Source organism: Entamoeba invadens (assembly GCF_000330505.1).
Source record: "Entamoeba invadens IP1 unplaced genomic scaffold scaff_1105074725195, whole genome shotgun sequence".
NCBI lineage: Eukaryota > Evosea > Mastigamoebida > Endamoebidae > Entamoeba > Entamoeba invadens.
The window spans coordinates 249,922-263,541 of NW_004440169.1; the positions used below are offsets into that span (position 1 = coordinate 249,922).

General features: G+C 30.3%; 2 protein-coding genes across 2 annotated transcripts; one reads left to right on the top strand and one right to left on the bottom strand.

The window, feature by feature from the left end:
• Positions 1 to 416: 416 nt before the first annotated feature.
• Positions 417 to 719, bottom strand: EIN_274770 (S-adenosylmethionine synthetase, putative; the record flags this gene model as incomplete). The annotated part of the gene is made up of 1 exon (XM_004254613.1): positions 417 to 719. The coding sequence occupies one exon, from the start codon at positions 717 to 719 to the stop codon at positions 417 to 419; it is 303 nt and encodes a 100-aa protein (XP_004254661.1).
• Positions 720 to 7,942: 7,223 nt separating this feature from the next.
• EIN_274780 (hypothetical protein) lies at positions 7,943 to 13,447 on the top strand (the record flags this gene model as incomplete). Its single annotated transcript, XM_004254614.1, has 1 exon — positions 7,943 to 13,447. One exon carries the CDS (start codon positions 7,943 to 7,945, stop codon positions 13,445 to 13,447), a length of 5,505 nt encoding a protein of 1,834 aa, XP_004254662.1.
• Positions 13,448 to 13,620: the final 173 nt, after the last annotated feature.

A 13,620-nucleotide genomic window follows, 5' to 3' on the forward strand; every position in this document is an offset into this window, starting at 1 on the left:
AAATAATGACGATTTGTGGGAATAATAACTTAAAGGGGAGAATGCAACAAATGCAGCAAATTTCAGGATTATTTGAACGTGTAAAATCGGGCGGACAAAAAGGTGTCCGTTTCGACTTCAACCGCCATTCAATTTTTTAAGCTAAGACTAGTTTAATTTTATAGGTTTTTTACTATTTTATTTAAATTTTTATAAAACATTATATTTTCGAATACTTTTGTTATTCTTGAACATCATTTCCCAAAAACGCATTTTGTATACTTTTTAAGGTTAACATAACTTGAACTTCCTCTGGCATCTCAAGAGTCTTTGATACTTCCCACAAGGAGTCTGGATCATTTCTTCTGAAATGTCCAAAATTCTTGTTGACAATGTCTACTATTTTTTCATCAGGAATAACACCAGTCTTGTATGTGTCAACATAGACACTCAATGGATGTGAAAGACCAATGGCATAACTCAACTGGACAAGTGGCTCTCTTGCACAACCCAGCATTCACAAGACTCTTTGCAATCCATCTAGCACAATAAGCCCCACTTCTGTCTACTTTAGATGAATCTTTTCCAGAGAAAGCTCCTCCACCATGAGCTCCCCATCCTCCATAAGTGTCGATAATAATCTTTCTTCCAGTGAGTCCAGCATCGCCCATTGGACCTCCAATGACAAATCTTCCACTTGGGTTATAGAATCTGAGTGTGTTGCTATCAATCAACTCCATTAGAATGACCTTCTTAGTGACTTCTTCTTCGAGTGTCTTAGAAATCTCTTCATTGGTGACTTCCGGAGAGTGTTGTGTAGAGATGACAATGGTGTGGACTCAAATTGGAGTTAAATATCGGTCATTGTTTTCATATTCCAAAGTGACTTGTGTCTTCGCATCTGGTCTCAGCCATGATATAATTCCCTTCTTCCTGTACTCTTCAAATCTCATCACCAATTTTGAAGCTAAGACGTGTGTCAATGGCATCATTTCCTTCGATTCATCAGTGGCATATCCAAACATAATACCCTGGTCACCCGCTCCAATGTCTTCGTTTTTCTTGGCCACGTGGACTCGGAATGAAGATCTGTGTGACTATCTTTGTCGGGTTCGCTGTGTGGGCTATGATCACTTTGGCCATTTTAATTGGAATGATGTCATTCTTTGCTTTTAAACCAGTAACCAAACAATAAGTGTAAAACAATTAATTAAAATTTAGTAAAAGCATGTCATTTTGTGTTTAAAGACCACTCAGAGAGAAAAGCTGCATAATCATGTTAATCATACATCTATTGTCATCATTGTGGTGATTAGATGACAAATTTTTTTGTTTTTGTACCCAATTTTTGTTTTTGACAAATATTTTTTTTTATTATTCTAATAATATTTAAACTATACACATTTTGAAAATACCAATCAAATACGAACTGAAATTTTTTATAAATACTTTTATTTCCTATTTTTCTATTTCTATTTTTTAAAAAGGACAATTCTAGTAAATATAATAATTTTATTTTAAAATAACTACAATCAATAACGTATATTGTTATACGACAGATAGATAACTGGTTTGTCCTTCATTTAAAAATATATTCTTGAATTTGGATTGTTTGTGGAATAAAAAACAATTTCACATTCTACTTTATGGCAAATGCGTATTTTTTGATTATGGAAAAAGAGACATTTTTGACTGGTATTGTTGATTTACAAAAATATGTTATAATTTATAATCATTTCATTGTATTATAATATATTATAATTTTATTATTAAATAGACAATATTTAAGAATTGAAAAAGATATTTTAATGACTTTTGGCTGGAATTGTATTTTTTTAAACTATAGGCCATTTCAGTGTTGAACCACTTCAATTAGGCAAATTTGGTTGTAATTTCTTCACTGAGTTGCTTAAAATTTTTCAAATGGAAGTAATAAATCTTTTTCTTTTTTTGGTTTGAAGGGTTTTCATGAGTTTTGGCAGTGTCATTACCATGGGTGGCACATGGTAATATTCAGTTCGTCCTATTTCGACTTCTTCTATATTACAACGTTCCAAGTCCAATTTCCCATATAATGTTCCAAATCGTAAATATACTTAGAACAGATTTTCATTTTGTATAAAATTGGACAACTGGCCTTCATGACACTATTTTTTAATCCATTTTTTAAATTTAATCTGAACGAATCGATAGAATTACAGAAATCGTTGTTATCAACTAAAACGTTTTTATTTGTTCTACACAAACTTCCATTGTGAACTTGTTAGAAGTAAAATCTTCAAAAATTGTTCTTCTTATTAAGAGTTGTTTGATCGCTTCGTCGACATTAAGAGAAAAGTAAATACATTGATTCCCATCATGGACACGTGTAAATAACACAGTTTTAAGTGTTTTTGGAATGTGATTGTTTACAGTATATACATTTATTTCTTTTATCTGAACTTTTGTATGAGAAAAGTCGATTGTCTAGACTTACCAATTAATTTGAAATATCAAATTACACTTCGAGAACAGACTCCTTAAAGTGGAAAATCAACTTGTATTTTTAATGTGATATATGTGAGAGAAAGAAGATAAGACAAATCAAAAATAACCGACTTGGAATTAAACACACTTTCTGTTTTGATACAGATATATTCCCCAACATACTACTAAACATTATTTACGTCCAGAAATTTACATTCAAAAGTGTATGTAAAAAAAATGTATTGGAATATTGGTAAACAACATTTTAAAAGGTTGACACCACATTTTTGTGTATTTTGAATAAGAAATAAATCAAGCCTGTGAAAATTCAACTAAAGAAGTAAAGTTGTTGAATTCTGGAAATTCAAAGTATAACTTTTTTGTTTGTTTTTTGTAAGTTTCGAAATTCTGAAATAAAGTTGGTGCCAGTTTGAAAAAGAGTTGAATGAGGATAGAACATTTGTTCGAGTTCTGGGGAAAAAATGTAAAAACGATTAAAGTGAAAGAGTGTTGGAAAATGTTATTGGGTTTGTTTTAAAACAAAAATGGCAGAGGATGTGTTATAAATAAAAAGTTTTTCCATAAGGCTTGTTTGAGAGACTGTGTTTGTGTTTGTGTTTGTTGCATAAAAAGCATATCATCAGTTATGATGTGCTACATTTTTATAAGTAATTATTTTAAAAAAATATTATACATTTTATATCTATAAATACAAGAATGTGTTTGTTGCATTAAAATTAATTCAATTTTTTTTAATGTTTAATAATCAAATTTTTCACGTTTTAATACACTTAGGATTACTTCATCAATGTACTTGAAATATCTATTTATAAATAGTAATTAACATTAACATTAATATAAATTATCTTTAGTTTATTTTTTTTTCAAATTATGAATAAAAACTAGTAATTAATGGTTTTTTGTTGTTTTGGAATATTTAAAAAAATCAAAAAGAATGGTTAAGCTATAGTTTTTATATAATAAATGTATAGTTTTAGAAATTGTTTATTTTGAACAAGGATAAAGAATTATGGAATAAAGAACGAGTAAAATGTGGCCCGAATAAGATGAAGAGGGAAAGACACTTCTGATTCGGAAAAATAGGTATAGAAGTAACAGAACATTTTTTGTTGTCAATTTTTAGAACATAGACATTTATGTTGTTTTGAATAATACATAAGATAAGACCAAGTTTTGGATATGGACAAACATGCGTTCAAATAAAAATATAAAATTTGACTCTTTGAATAAATATTTATAATTAGCTAAATATGGGAAGTTATAATAATTGTAATGATTTAATCACGTTTAAAGTTAATATAATTCTGACTTTGAATTACAAGTATAAGACAAAAGGAATGAGATTATAAAAAAATTGGTTTATACAACATTTAAAATAAATCAAATAAACTTAAATTATATATTAAATAACTAAAAGAAACAAAAATAATATGAAAAAGGGTAGCAAAAAATTAATAAAATGTTTTGATAATTGTTCAGTCTTACAAATTAAGCAACAAAGACAAGATTGAATGGTTTAAAAATATTGCCAATCACAGATAAAAGTATTTGAATAACAAAAAGATATGGTTAAATAACAGTACTAAAGTTAACAAACACAACAAGTATTTTTTGATAGATGGAAGACAAGATTAAAGTACTCAATTCACAAGTTTTATCACTTAATTAACAAATTGGGTTAACAATTTTGGATCAAAGTACTCAAAACAAAAGTAAAATATTGTCGATGTTGCTAAAACCAAATAATATGATGTTCATTTTATTTTAGACAAAGTAAATAAATATAGAATAAAATAACATTATTTTGATAAATTCAGTTAAATAGAAGATTATCAAGAAAATAAAGACAATAAATAAGATAGGAGAGCATGTAAGAATTAAAATAAATCGAAAATATTTATTTAAAAAAAATCAAAAATACACCACTTTTTAATTAATTAATACAAAAATCAATCAACAACAAAAAATGTTATGTATTTGTCAATTTTATTTGAAATTAAACATAATGTAAAAATAACTTGTATATTTTAAAAATAAAAATACATTCCTGATATTAACTTTATTGTGTCAAATATTTGCAACAAATTATGTAAATACAGACTGTATAAAAATAAAAAGTGTTGTTTTTTGTTTAATGTTCAATTTTTTAATGATTAAATTATTTATCCTGTGATTGTAATAATTGGTTTGTGATAAAGATGTAACTCAACGATTTGCTCAATGAGAAGGTTGGAATAATTAGAACATGATAAATTTATGTTTTTTTGATAGACAATTTTATTTTTATTTCGTTGACTTTTCAAATAACAGTTTCTTTTGGATTTATAAAAACATAAAATAATATCATTTTAAAAAATTAATAAATAACAAAGTATTTAAAAGAATAAAATGATTTGTGAATATATTAAAATTCACAAAAATATACCACCAAATTAAAATTGTAATATCATCAATAATAGAGATTATTTTTAAAACAACAAAAGGGTTTTTAAAAAATACCTTTTATTTAAAACTTTAAAAATACAACAATATTTTTAAATTTTTATTAAAATACAATAAAAAGGCTGAATAACAATTATAAATAGAGACACAATTGTGTTCTTTTTATTTTTTTTAAATCGAAGAACATACTACATGATTTTCATAAAGCATTGTTGGGCTCCAACTTTTGTAAAAAAAGCATATTAAACAAGTCATAAGCATTGAATATAAAAAAACACAAAATAATTCAAAACATGGCATATAAAGATCCAAAGTGTTTGTATTTTAACATGTTATTTTCGTATATCATGCCATTCTTCGATAAATAATACGATAATTAAAAATAGAATATAAAATACATGATATATAAACAATAATTTGATTATCTAACACATCAATTAATGTCAAACGATGACACTCAAAGTGAACATCAAAGTTATTTATTGTAAAATCTGTATACATATATATACGACCAAATGGAATTATTAACAAACACACGCTTTAATCCAAAATGCTTGTGAATGATTTCCATATAAATAATTATGGAAACGATGACAATTTATTAAATGAACAAATTGTATAACCAAACAGTGACTGATATATGAATAAAATACATAACAAAAACAAATTCTTTACATATTGTAAGAATAATACAGTTGGTGTGTTGATTGCACAATTACATTGAAGCAATGACAAAATAAATAGCCAATACATAACACACCTTGGAAGGCGCCACTAAGTAAAGAGTAATAGTATTTACATCAAAACACTTTCTTCATTATATCATAATGTCAAGTCATATAAGCGCCTTCCCATTTGGTCGCAAGCCATGTTTTAACATTACACACAGGTTGTTTCTTATTGATAAACATTAAAAATATTAACCAAGTAGAATATAAGCACCAAACGATAGGCCGGCTTTTGATGAGTCGGCAAATCATGTAAATGTAAATTTACATGATTTTATATTCAATTCAAATCCACAACAAACACAACTTCCACTATTATGACTCTTTATACGCAACATATCCTATACTCGTTCCCAGATCCATATACATGGTAATCATGACAAATATTCAAACTATGCATGTACATCGCTTAAAAATTAAAAATCATCACAATAGATATCAACACAAATGTTTTGATATAGAATATAAGTATATAACAGTATCAACGCTTATATTGCAATTATGACTCTTTTATTGCAAAAGAGTCCCTCTATCTTGTTAAAAATAGACCAAATATAAAATGACCAAACATCGATATATATATATATATCAATGATTAGAGCTTAATTCGCACGATGTACAACTTTAAACAACAGAATTCACAGAGGTCTTAATGCTCAAATGGTGAATAAGATCCAGAGCAATTCAAAAAGATTAAAAAACATAAAATGAAAAATACGAAGAAGAAAACGTTGTTTGATTATTATTGATTGATTGCCTCGTTATTTTATTGTGCTTAATAAATGATTGTTAAAATAATTTAATAATCAAGTCTTTGAAGAAAATATTTTTCAATAAAAAAGTAAATTATAAATTTGTGATTGTTTATTAGTTGACAGTAATCGCTTTGCTTGTTTTTGTAATGTGTAAAGTTATATGAAAACTTTTGTGTTAAAATTTGAATTGTTTTTATATGTGGTTGGTTGTTTTTATAAGTGTTTATTGTTAATATGTGTTGTTGTTTCATTTTTTTGTTTTGGTTATAATAAACAACCAAAACAACAAACTTTCATCAAATTTTTAATACAAAAATTGGTTTGAATTCATTTGATCCAAATGATAGTGTATAACCAACTTAATTTCTTATATCCAAATTATCAATTTGGAAATATTTAATATCAACATAATTTTAAAACAGAATGTCTTAAATGTCTGTTGTTAAATTTTATAGTGTAATAAATTAAATAATGCAATTACATTAATTACTGTTATTAAAAAAACCTATGGAAATAATAACTCCAAATAATAAACATTTATAAAATACTTTGGTATATATAAAAAGATATTATGTACGTTTTGATATTATATATTTATTTTTGTGAATATACGGTCTAAGTTTACAGGGCAAGGAAACAATAATTGAAAAATAATATCAATATCAAATATCATTTTATTTTTGAATCAAGAATTTCTCCTATGTTCAACACAACTCAAATGCAACCAAAATTTAAAAATAAGTTATATTGTTTTCAAAACGGGTGTTGAAATTTTTTGAAAATTTTTTTGAAAAGGTCAAAAAAATCTCATTCTCAAAGAATTCAAATTTTCTTCCATCCCTTTTCAGGACTTTGATATAATTAAAAAAAAACTCATGAAGACTGCTTTGACGTAGCATGAAGTCGATATCCTCTTCATTCTCAAGTACTATTTTGAATATGTATGAGTCTGACTTCTTCTCACATACTTTAAAAGAAGCCAGTGGTCCAATTTAATTGCATAATTATAAATGTGGATGGGATCGTTGACTCCAAAAAACTTAAATAATCCAAATAGCAACTTTATTATAAATTAATAAAAAACAACTTATAATTATCAGAATACGTCAATTTGAATGAAAATTAAAATTAATATCTATGTATTATCAAATAATACACAAACTCTGAAAATGTCGTTTTCTCCATATTTTACTAAAAATAAACTTATTAATAATAGATATTAAATAATAATGTTGTTATCATTTTTCCAAACATGTCAAAAATATAATTTGTTTACCAATTAAATCTTTTTACCATATTTTTTAAAACATTTAACATTAAAATGTCAAGAGTAAACAACTGAAAAGAGCGGGAATATGTTGATGTGAGATTTAGAATAAAAAAACATTTAAAATTAAAAATACTTTTTTAAAACAAAAAATAGGCTGAAATTATTTTAAGGAAATATTTAATCTTTATTATAGTATAATAAATTAAACGATTTAGTTGTGGCATTTCCATTTTTAATTCTTAAAGATTTTTAAAGACTAAAAATCTTGGAAATTATCTTCAATGTTCTTCTTTGTGTTATTAATCGGGTTCGCCCTTTCACAAGTTTGCAATACTTATATGACACTGAACAGCAAGTCCAGTACTGAACTTTTCAAAAATACTCAAAGTAATTGCTACTTGGTCATCCCAAACAAAGTCACACTTGCTCCAATTGAGGTGTCTGGAAATGGAAAAATTATTATATTGAATGGTGGGTCTCTTACTGTTACATCATTTAGTTCTGGGTTTATAGACAACTCTGGTTCCTTGACATTAAAAGCAGTGACGACAAAATCAAAAATACAGAATAATTTTGGAGCGTTTTGTTCTTTAGACTTCAATTCAACCCAAACATTTGGGTTTTTGAGTAATTGTGGTACTTTGATTTTCTCCGAATCAAGTGCAAAACAAGACATATCTGTTACATTTAAACAAATATACACAACAACGGGATTTATTGTTAATCCAAGATACCAACTCACTTTTGAACTTTTAGGGACTATGGGTGCAGACTCCGACTTTGAAATTACATCAAGAAAATACAAAATCAAAGTCGATCAAGTCGATTCCAACTTGATCTTCAATCAATTCCACAATATGATTTACTTCCAAAAGACTTTAACATCACATGAAACTGTTACTTGCATTGCAAGTACAACTTTACCAATGACGGTTCTGACAAATCAACAAGACGAAGGTATCATTTGCCCTTGCCATTTACTTGATGTTTCTTGTAATTTGAATTATGGAAACATCAACACAACAATAACCCCCTCTGATGGAATCAAAATTAATGAAATTACTGGAAATGAAATTACAATCATGGGTAATAGCTCTTCAGTTCCAAGAGTTGTGATAAACTCGTTAAAAGCAACAAAATCTCATTTACAATATCTCTTGCTGACAATTACAACCGCAAGTGGAACAATTGACACAGTAAGAGGGTCGCTTTCTATTGCAGCATATTACGGAAATTCCCTTTCAAGTTTATACACAGAATCAGTTATTTCCTCAAATGTTGCTTCTAATTTTAGTTTCAGAGGAAGATCATTAGTTATACTTGCCTCTTCCCAAAAACCCACTATTGTGACAATTGATAATGTAGCAGCTACTATCATTTTTGGTCCAATTCCATTTGGAGCTGATATTACACTTACCAATCATAGTGTCCTTGACCTTACAAGAATCACTGGAATAACAAACGGTTGTGATATCAAGGGAGATTCAAAAGCAACAGATGCAACAATTTTACTCCCCGTACTTGAAGATCCTATTAAAGACCTTAAACTTGATGGAAAACCTTGGAAAGTTTCATGCGATAGAAGAATGTTGACGTTGACTGCTTCAATGAAGGATTCAATTGAGAAATGTTCAGAATGTGAAGTTGGAGATATTTATAATGGTGTTCATTATAATTGTTTGAATTATATAACAAGTGGATTGAATTATCTGAATGTCACAAAAGAAAGCGCTTCTCTCTTTGATAAAAACAAACTAATTGTTAATAGAGATGGACTTTTGATTACCCAAACTACAAATTTTCTTGAATTGGATTTAATGAACAGACCAATTTTTTACCTGACTTCAGTTTCAGAACAAGTCTATACAGTCAAAATCATGAAACTATCAAATTACAATTCAATTACACTGGAAAACATTGTTCTAGATTTACAATCTATTACTGAAAGTATCAAATTCGACACTTTAAAATTGATAAACTCAGTTGCGAAATATCCATCTCTTGTGAATGACGCAGATAAAAAAGTAGAAATTGAAAATTTAGACATGGATTCTAAAAGTAAGGTAGAGGTGCCAACTGGATATACACTCATTGTTGGGAGTGCACATTTCAATATATCTAATATAGAAGGAAATATTGTTAATCCATTGATTAACACGAAAAATTATGCTTCTTTTGTGGTCAAAGGTATTGTCTCCGTTACAAATCCACCACTTACAGAGTATTATGCAATGATCGCTTTGGGTGAAAATACTCAAGTATATCAAGGTTCTCTACCACCAGAAATCAAAAACAAGTGCTCACAGAGAGCTCTTGTGTATAACTCAGACGCTCCAACATTCAATTGTTCTATATTCCCTGTTTTGCAGAATAAGATTTGCACTGTCGACTCAACTTATTTGAAGGACTCTGTAGATCTTGATAAAGATGTGTATTTGTCCAACCCCGATAAGGCTTGCCCGTGTTACAACGACATATCTGGTAAAGGTGGGGACTGTCTCATCCACCTTGAAACTACCTCTGCCACCCCAGTCACAGTTATGGCAACAAAAGATGAACACAGATTTACAAAAATGGAACTTACTGGAAACTTTGCTTTGAACCTCAAAGTGCTTGTCATCTACTCGACACTCACGTTGAACGGTGGAGATGTGACAATAAATTCAGATTCAAACACGAAAATTGCTACAATTGAAATTACAAAAACTACAACACTTGTGCTCAACACATCAACAACAATTGGAAAGATCATTGTTAATGATGGTGTTGAATTCACTCTGAAATGTTATGGTGATACATTCATAGAAGCTTCAAATGTTGGAGCTTTTGGGCTTTATGTTGGTAAAACGTTGTCGATCAGAGGTGCAGACACTATTGTTACAATCAATTTGCTTGATGTCAAAATGACTGCGACCCAAAAGAGTAAGATATATATCCTTGGAGGCGCCAAGTTGAACTTCAGCGAAGCAACAGTCAGACTTGAAAAGAGTTTGGAATTCAAAGACATTTCTGTGATTGAAGCTGATAATGTCGATTCAATTACATATGTGAACAAAACTATTGAAAAAGATCCAGTCAAAATAATAATGTCCGGTAATGCTGCGGCTTCAACATGCACTCCACTGGCACTTTTTACTGTTGCTTCACAAACAGAGAAAAAGTTCAAAACAGACAACTCGGACTTGGGATGTGGTGGGTCGATGTGGATCATCTGCCCAAATGATCCCAAAAGAACAATTTATCTATGTATTGGTTTTACAGAGTGTGTTTTTGTTGATCCTGTCAATACAAATGAAAGTATATCTGCTTCTGAAAGTGATTCCTATGTCAACACAAGAGACTGCCCATGCTCTAAAACAACTGGTTCAGTTTTTATGTCTGGTTGCAACACTAGAATACCAGGCACACTTTCGGGAATGACAATAACAAACATCACTGGCAACTTCAGGCAACTTAGGGCAGAGGCAAGTGTCAACTTAAATATTAGGGATATTACTGTAAAAGAACTCATGTTAAGAGGAAAAGTGGTTATTTCTTCAGACCAAATTATTAATAACGACACATTTACAGACGACACAACGTATAGTGGATTCGGGTCTTTAACTGCCACTGTGTTGAACATCTACACTAAACAACCAACTAAATTGACCTTCAACGTTACAAGTAAAATATTAAGAACCAAGTCGAGTGAGACAGCTTCGTTATTAATACTCTTTACTAAGACTTCTTATATTGGACTTGGTAATATTGGAAATAAACCAGAGGATGATGGTAAAGTTTATGCATATCTTGGAAATTCCACTTCTGTTACTATCAACACTGAACAGGACTCGGAAGATTTAGAAGCCAAATTTATACTGGAACTTGCTTCTGAAGTAGCGAAATCTGATTTAATACTAAGTGGAAATTTGCCATATAAAATTGATGGAGACTTCATTGCAAGATCTCTTGTGGTGAGCAGAGGAAGCTACAACAACACTATTAATGCACTTCCATTCATACAACTTGACGAAAATCACAAATTTACAGTTGAGTCGTTCTCGGTTATTCCATTAGAACTTCAAGAATATGTAGTGACGTACTCCTCTGATATTTACCAGGTCAGTGTCAAAAACCAAGACAAAATGGCTCAATCAATTCAACTTGACCTTGACCACTCAATGTTGCTTTACAGAGGAAGTGCAGATGACGAGACAAGACCACCAATTATGTGTGAATTGACTGTGCCAAAAACAAAAGAACAAATACCAACTGCTTTTGTCAAGATGGAAGGTGAAGACAACACAACAACAATTGTGTCTGTTGTGCAGTACAACGAGACTGTAGCAGACAACGCAAAGATATACAACAGAAGTGGATGTCCATGCAATGGAAGATACTGCGTGACTACAATAACAGCAGAATACACAGCACTGATCAATGCAACTACAATTGGATCCAACCAAATTAATCAATTCATTGTCAAAAACACTAAACCAGTTGAAGTTGTTGCTGAAACACTTAGCACAAAAATAATGACAGTCAATGGGGATGCACCAGTCATATTTTCAATTGACACTTTGACCGTTGGTAAGACATTTGAATTCAGTGCGGACACCGTCAACATGACATTCAACAACACAAAGAAGATGAGCATTGCACCATTCACAATCAACCAACCACAAGACTCAAACAAATCAATCCATGTAGCACTGTACTCACGCAGTTCGTCACTCTCTAACAACTTTGAATTCTCAAAGGTTGATGTGTTTGATGATTTGGTTGTGGAAGATGCAGCAGACAACGAGCGAATGGCACTGTTTGTGACATCGTCTGCATCAACAAACATCACCAACTTGGAGGTGAGCAACGCACGACTCTATCTCCAACAGGGCAAATTCAACATCCTTGACAACGAAGTTGTCTTGCTCATCAAAAAGCTAGAGGCATTCCCACTGATGTTCTCAACTGGTGCCTCAGTCAGTTGGCCAGAAGGCACAATCAAGATCGTTGTCGACCCATCACTCCCCAAAGACGTGCCAATCTTCATCATGAGAGTTGGTCTTGGAAAGAACTTCACAGCTGAAAACGGCGTGAAATTCACTGTTGTAGAAGGAACAAAAGCAACTCATTTGAAGAGCGCGTCATTCTCGTCATACACCATCAAACAAATCTGTTCGATTTATGTTGCACTTGTGCCAAGCGATTTTGTCGAAGCAGGATATGAGTGCCCAACAGATCCAACTGATGCAGGAGAGCAAAACAACCTTGAACCAATCATTAAAGATGATGTGCCGACCTGGGTCATTGTCATCTTGATCATCATCGGTATCTTCATTGTCATCGTCGTCATCTTGTTTATCGTCTTTGTTGTTATTGCAAGAAAGATCCTGTTGAGGAGAAGAAACTTGAAAGTGTTCAACGACGAAGACAACCTGTTCTTCCAAAGCGCAGAAGAGTCTACCGAAGAAACCAAAGAAACAACAAAAGAAGAAGCTAAAGAAGAATCTCAGAAGTCGGAAGAGTCTTCTTCGGAGTCTTCTATGTCTTTATCATCAAAATCAGACTCTAAGTCTGGTTCTGGAAGTAAATCTGGAAGTCAAACAACAAGCAAGCCACAAAGCAAATCAGACAAGAAATCGGAGACTAAACCTGAAAGTCAACCAGCGAACAATGGGGCGGAAAGTAAAACGGACGAAGAATCAAAAAACAAAGAAAATTCAAATGATCAAGACAACAAGTCTGAAAATAAACAAGTTGAAACTGTTGCAGAACCAAAACCTGAAAATACTCACGAGCTTTCTTAATTAAGCATGGCTATTATAGTCGTATTTGATGGTGTTCCTTAAAACTAATTAATAATAGTTTTATTTTTAAAAAAATATTAGTTTCGATCAAATAGATTAATATATAACCATACAAATAATATTATGGAATGAATAACAAATTATAAAATTATAATATATTATAGTAACAAATA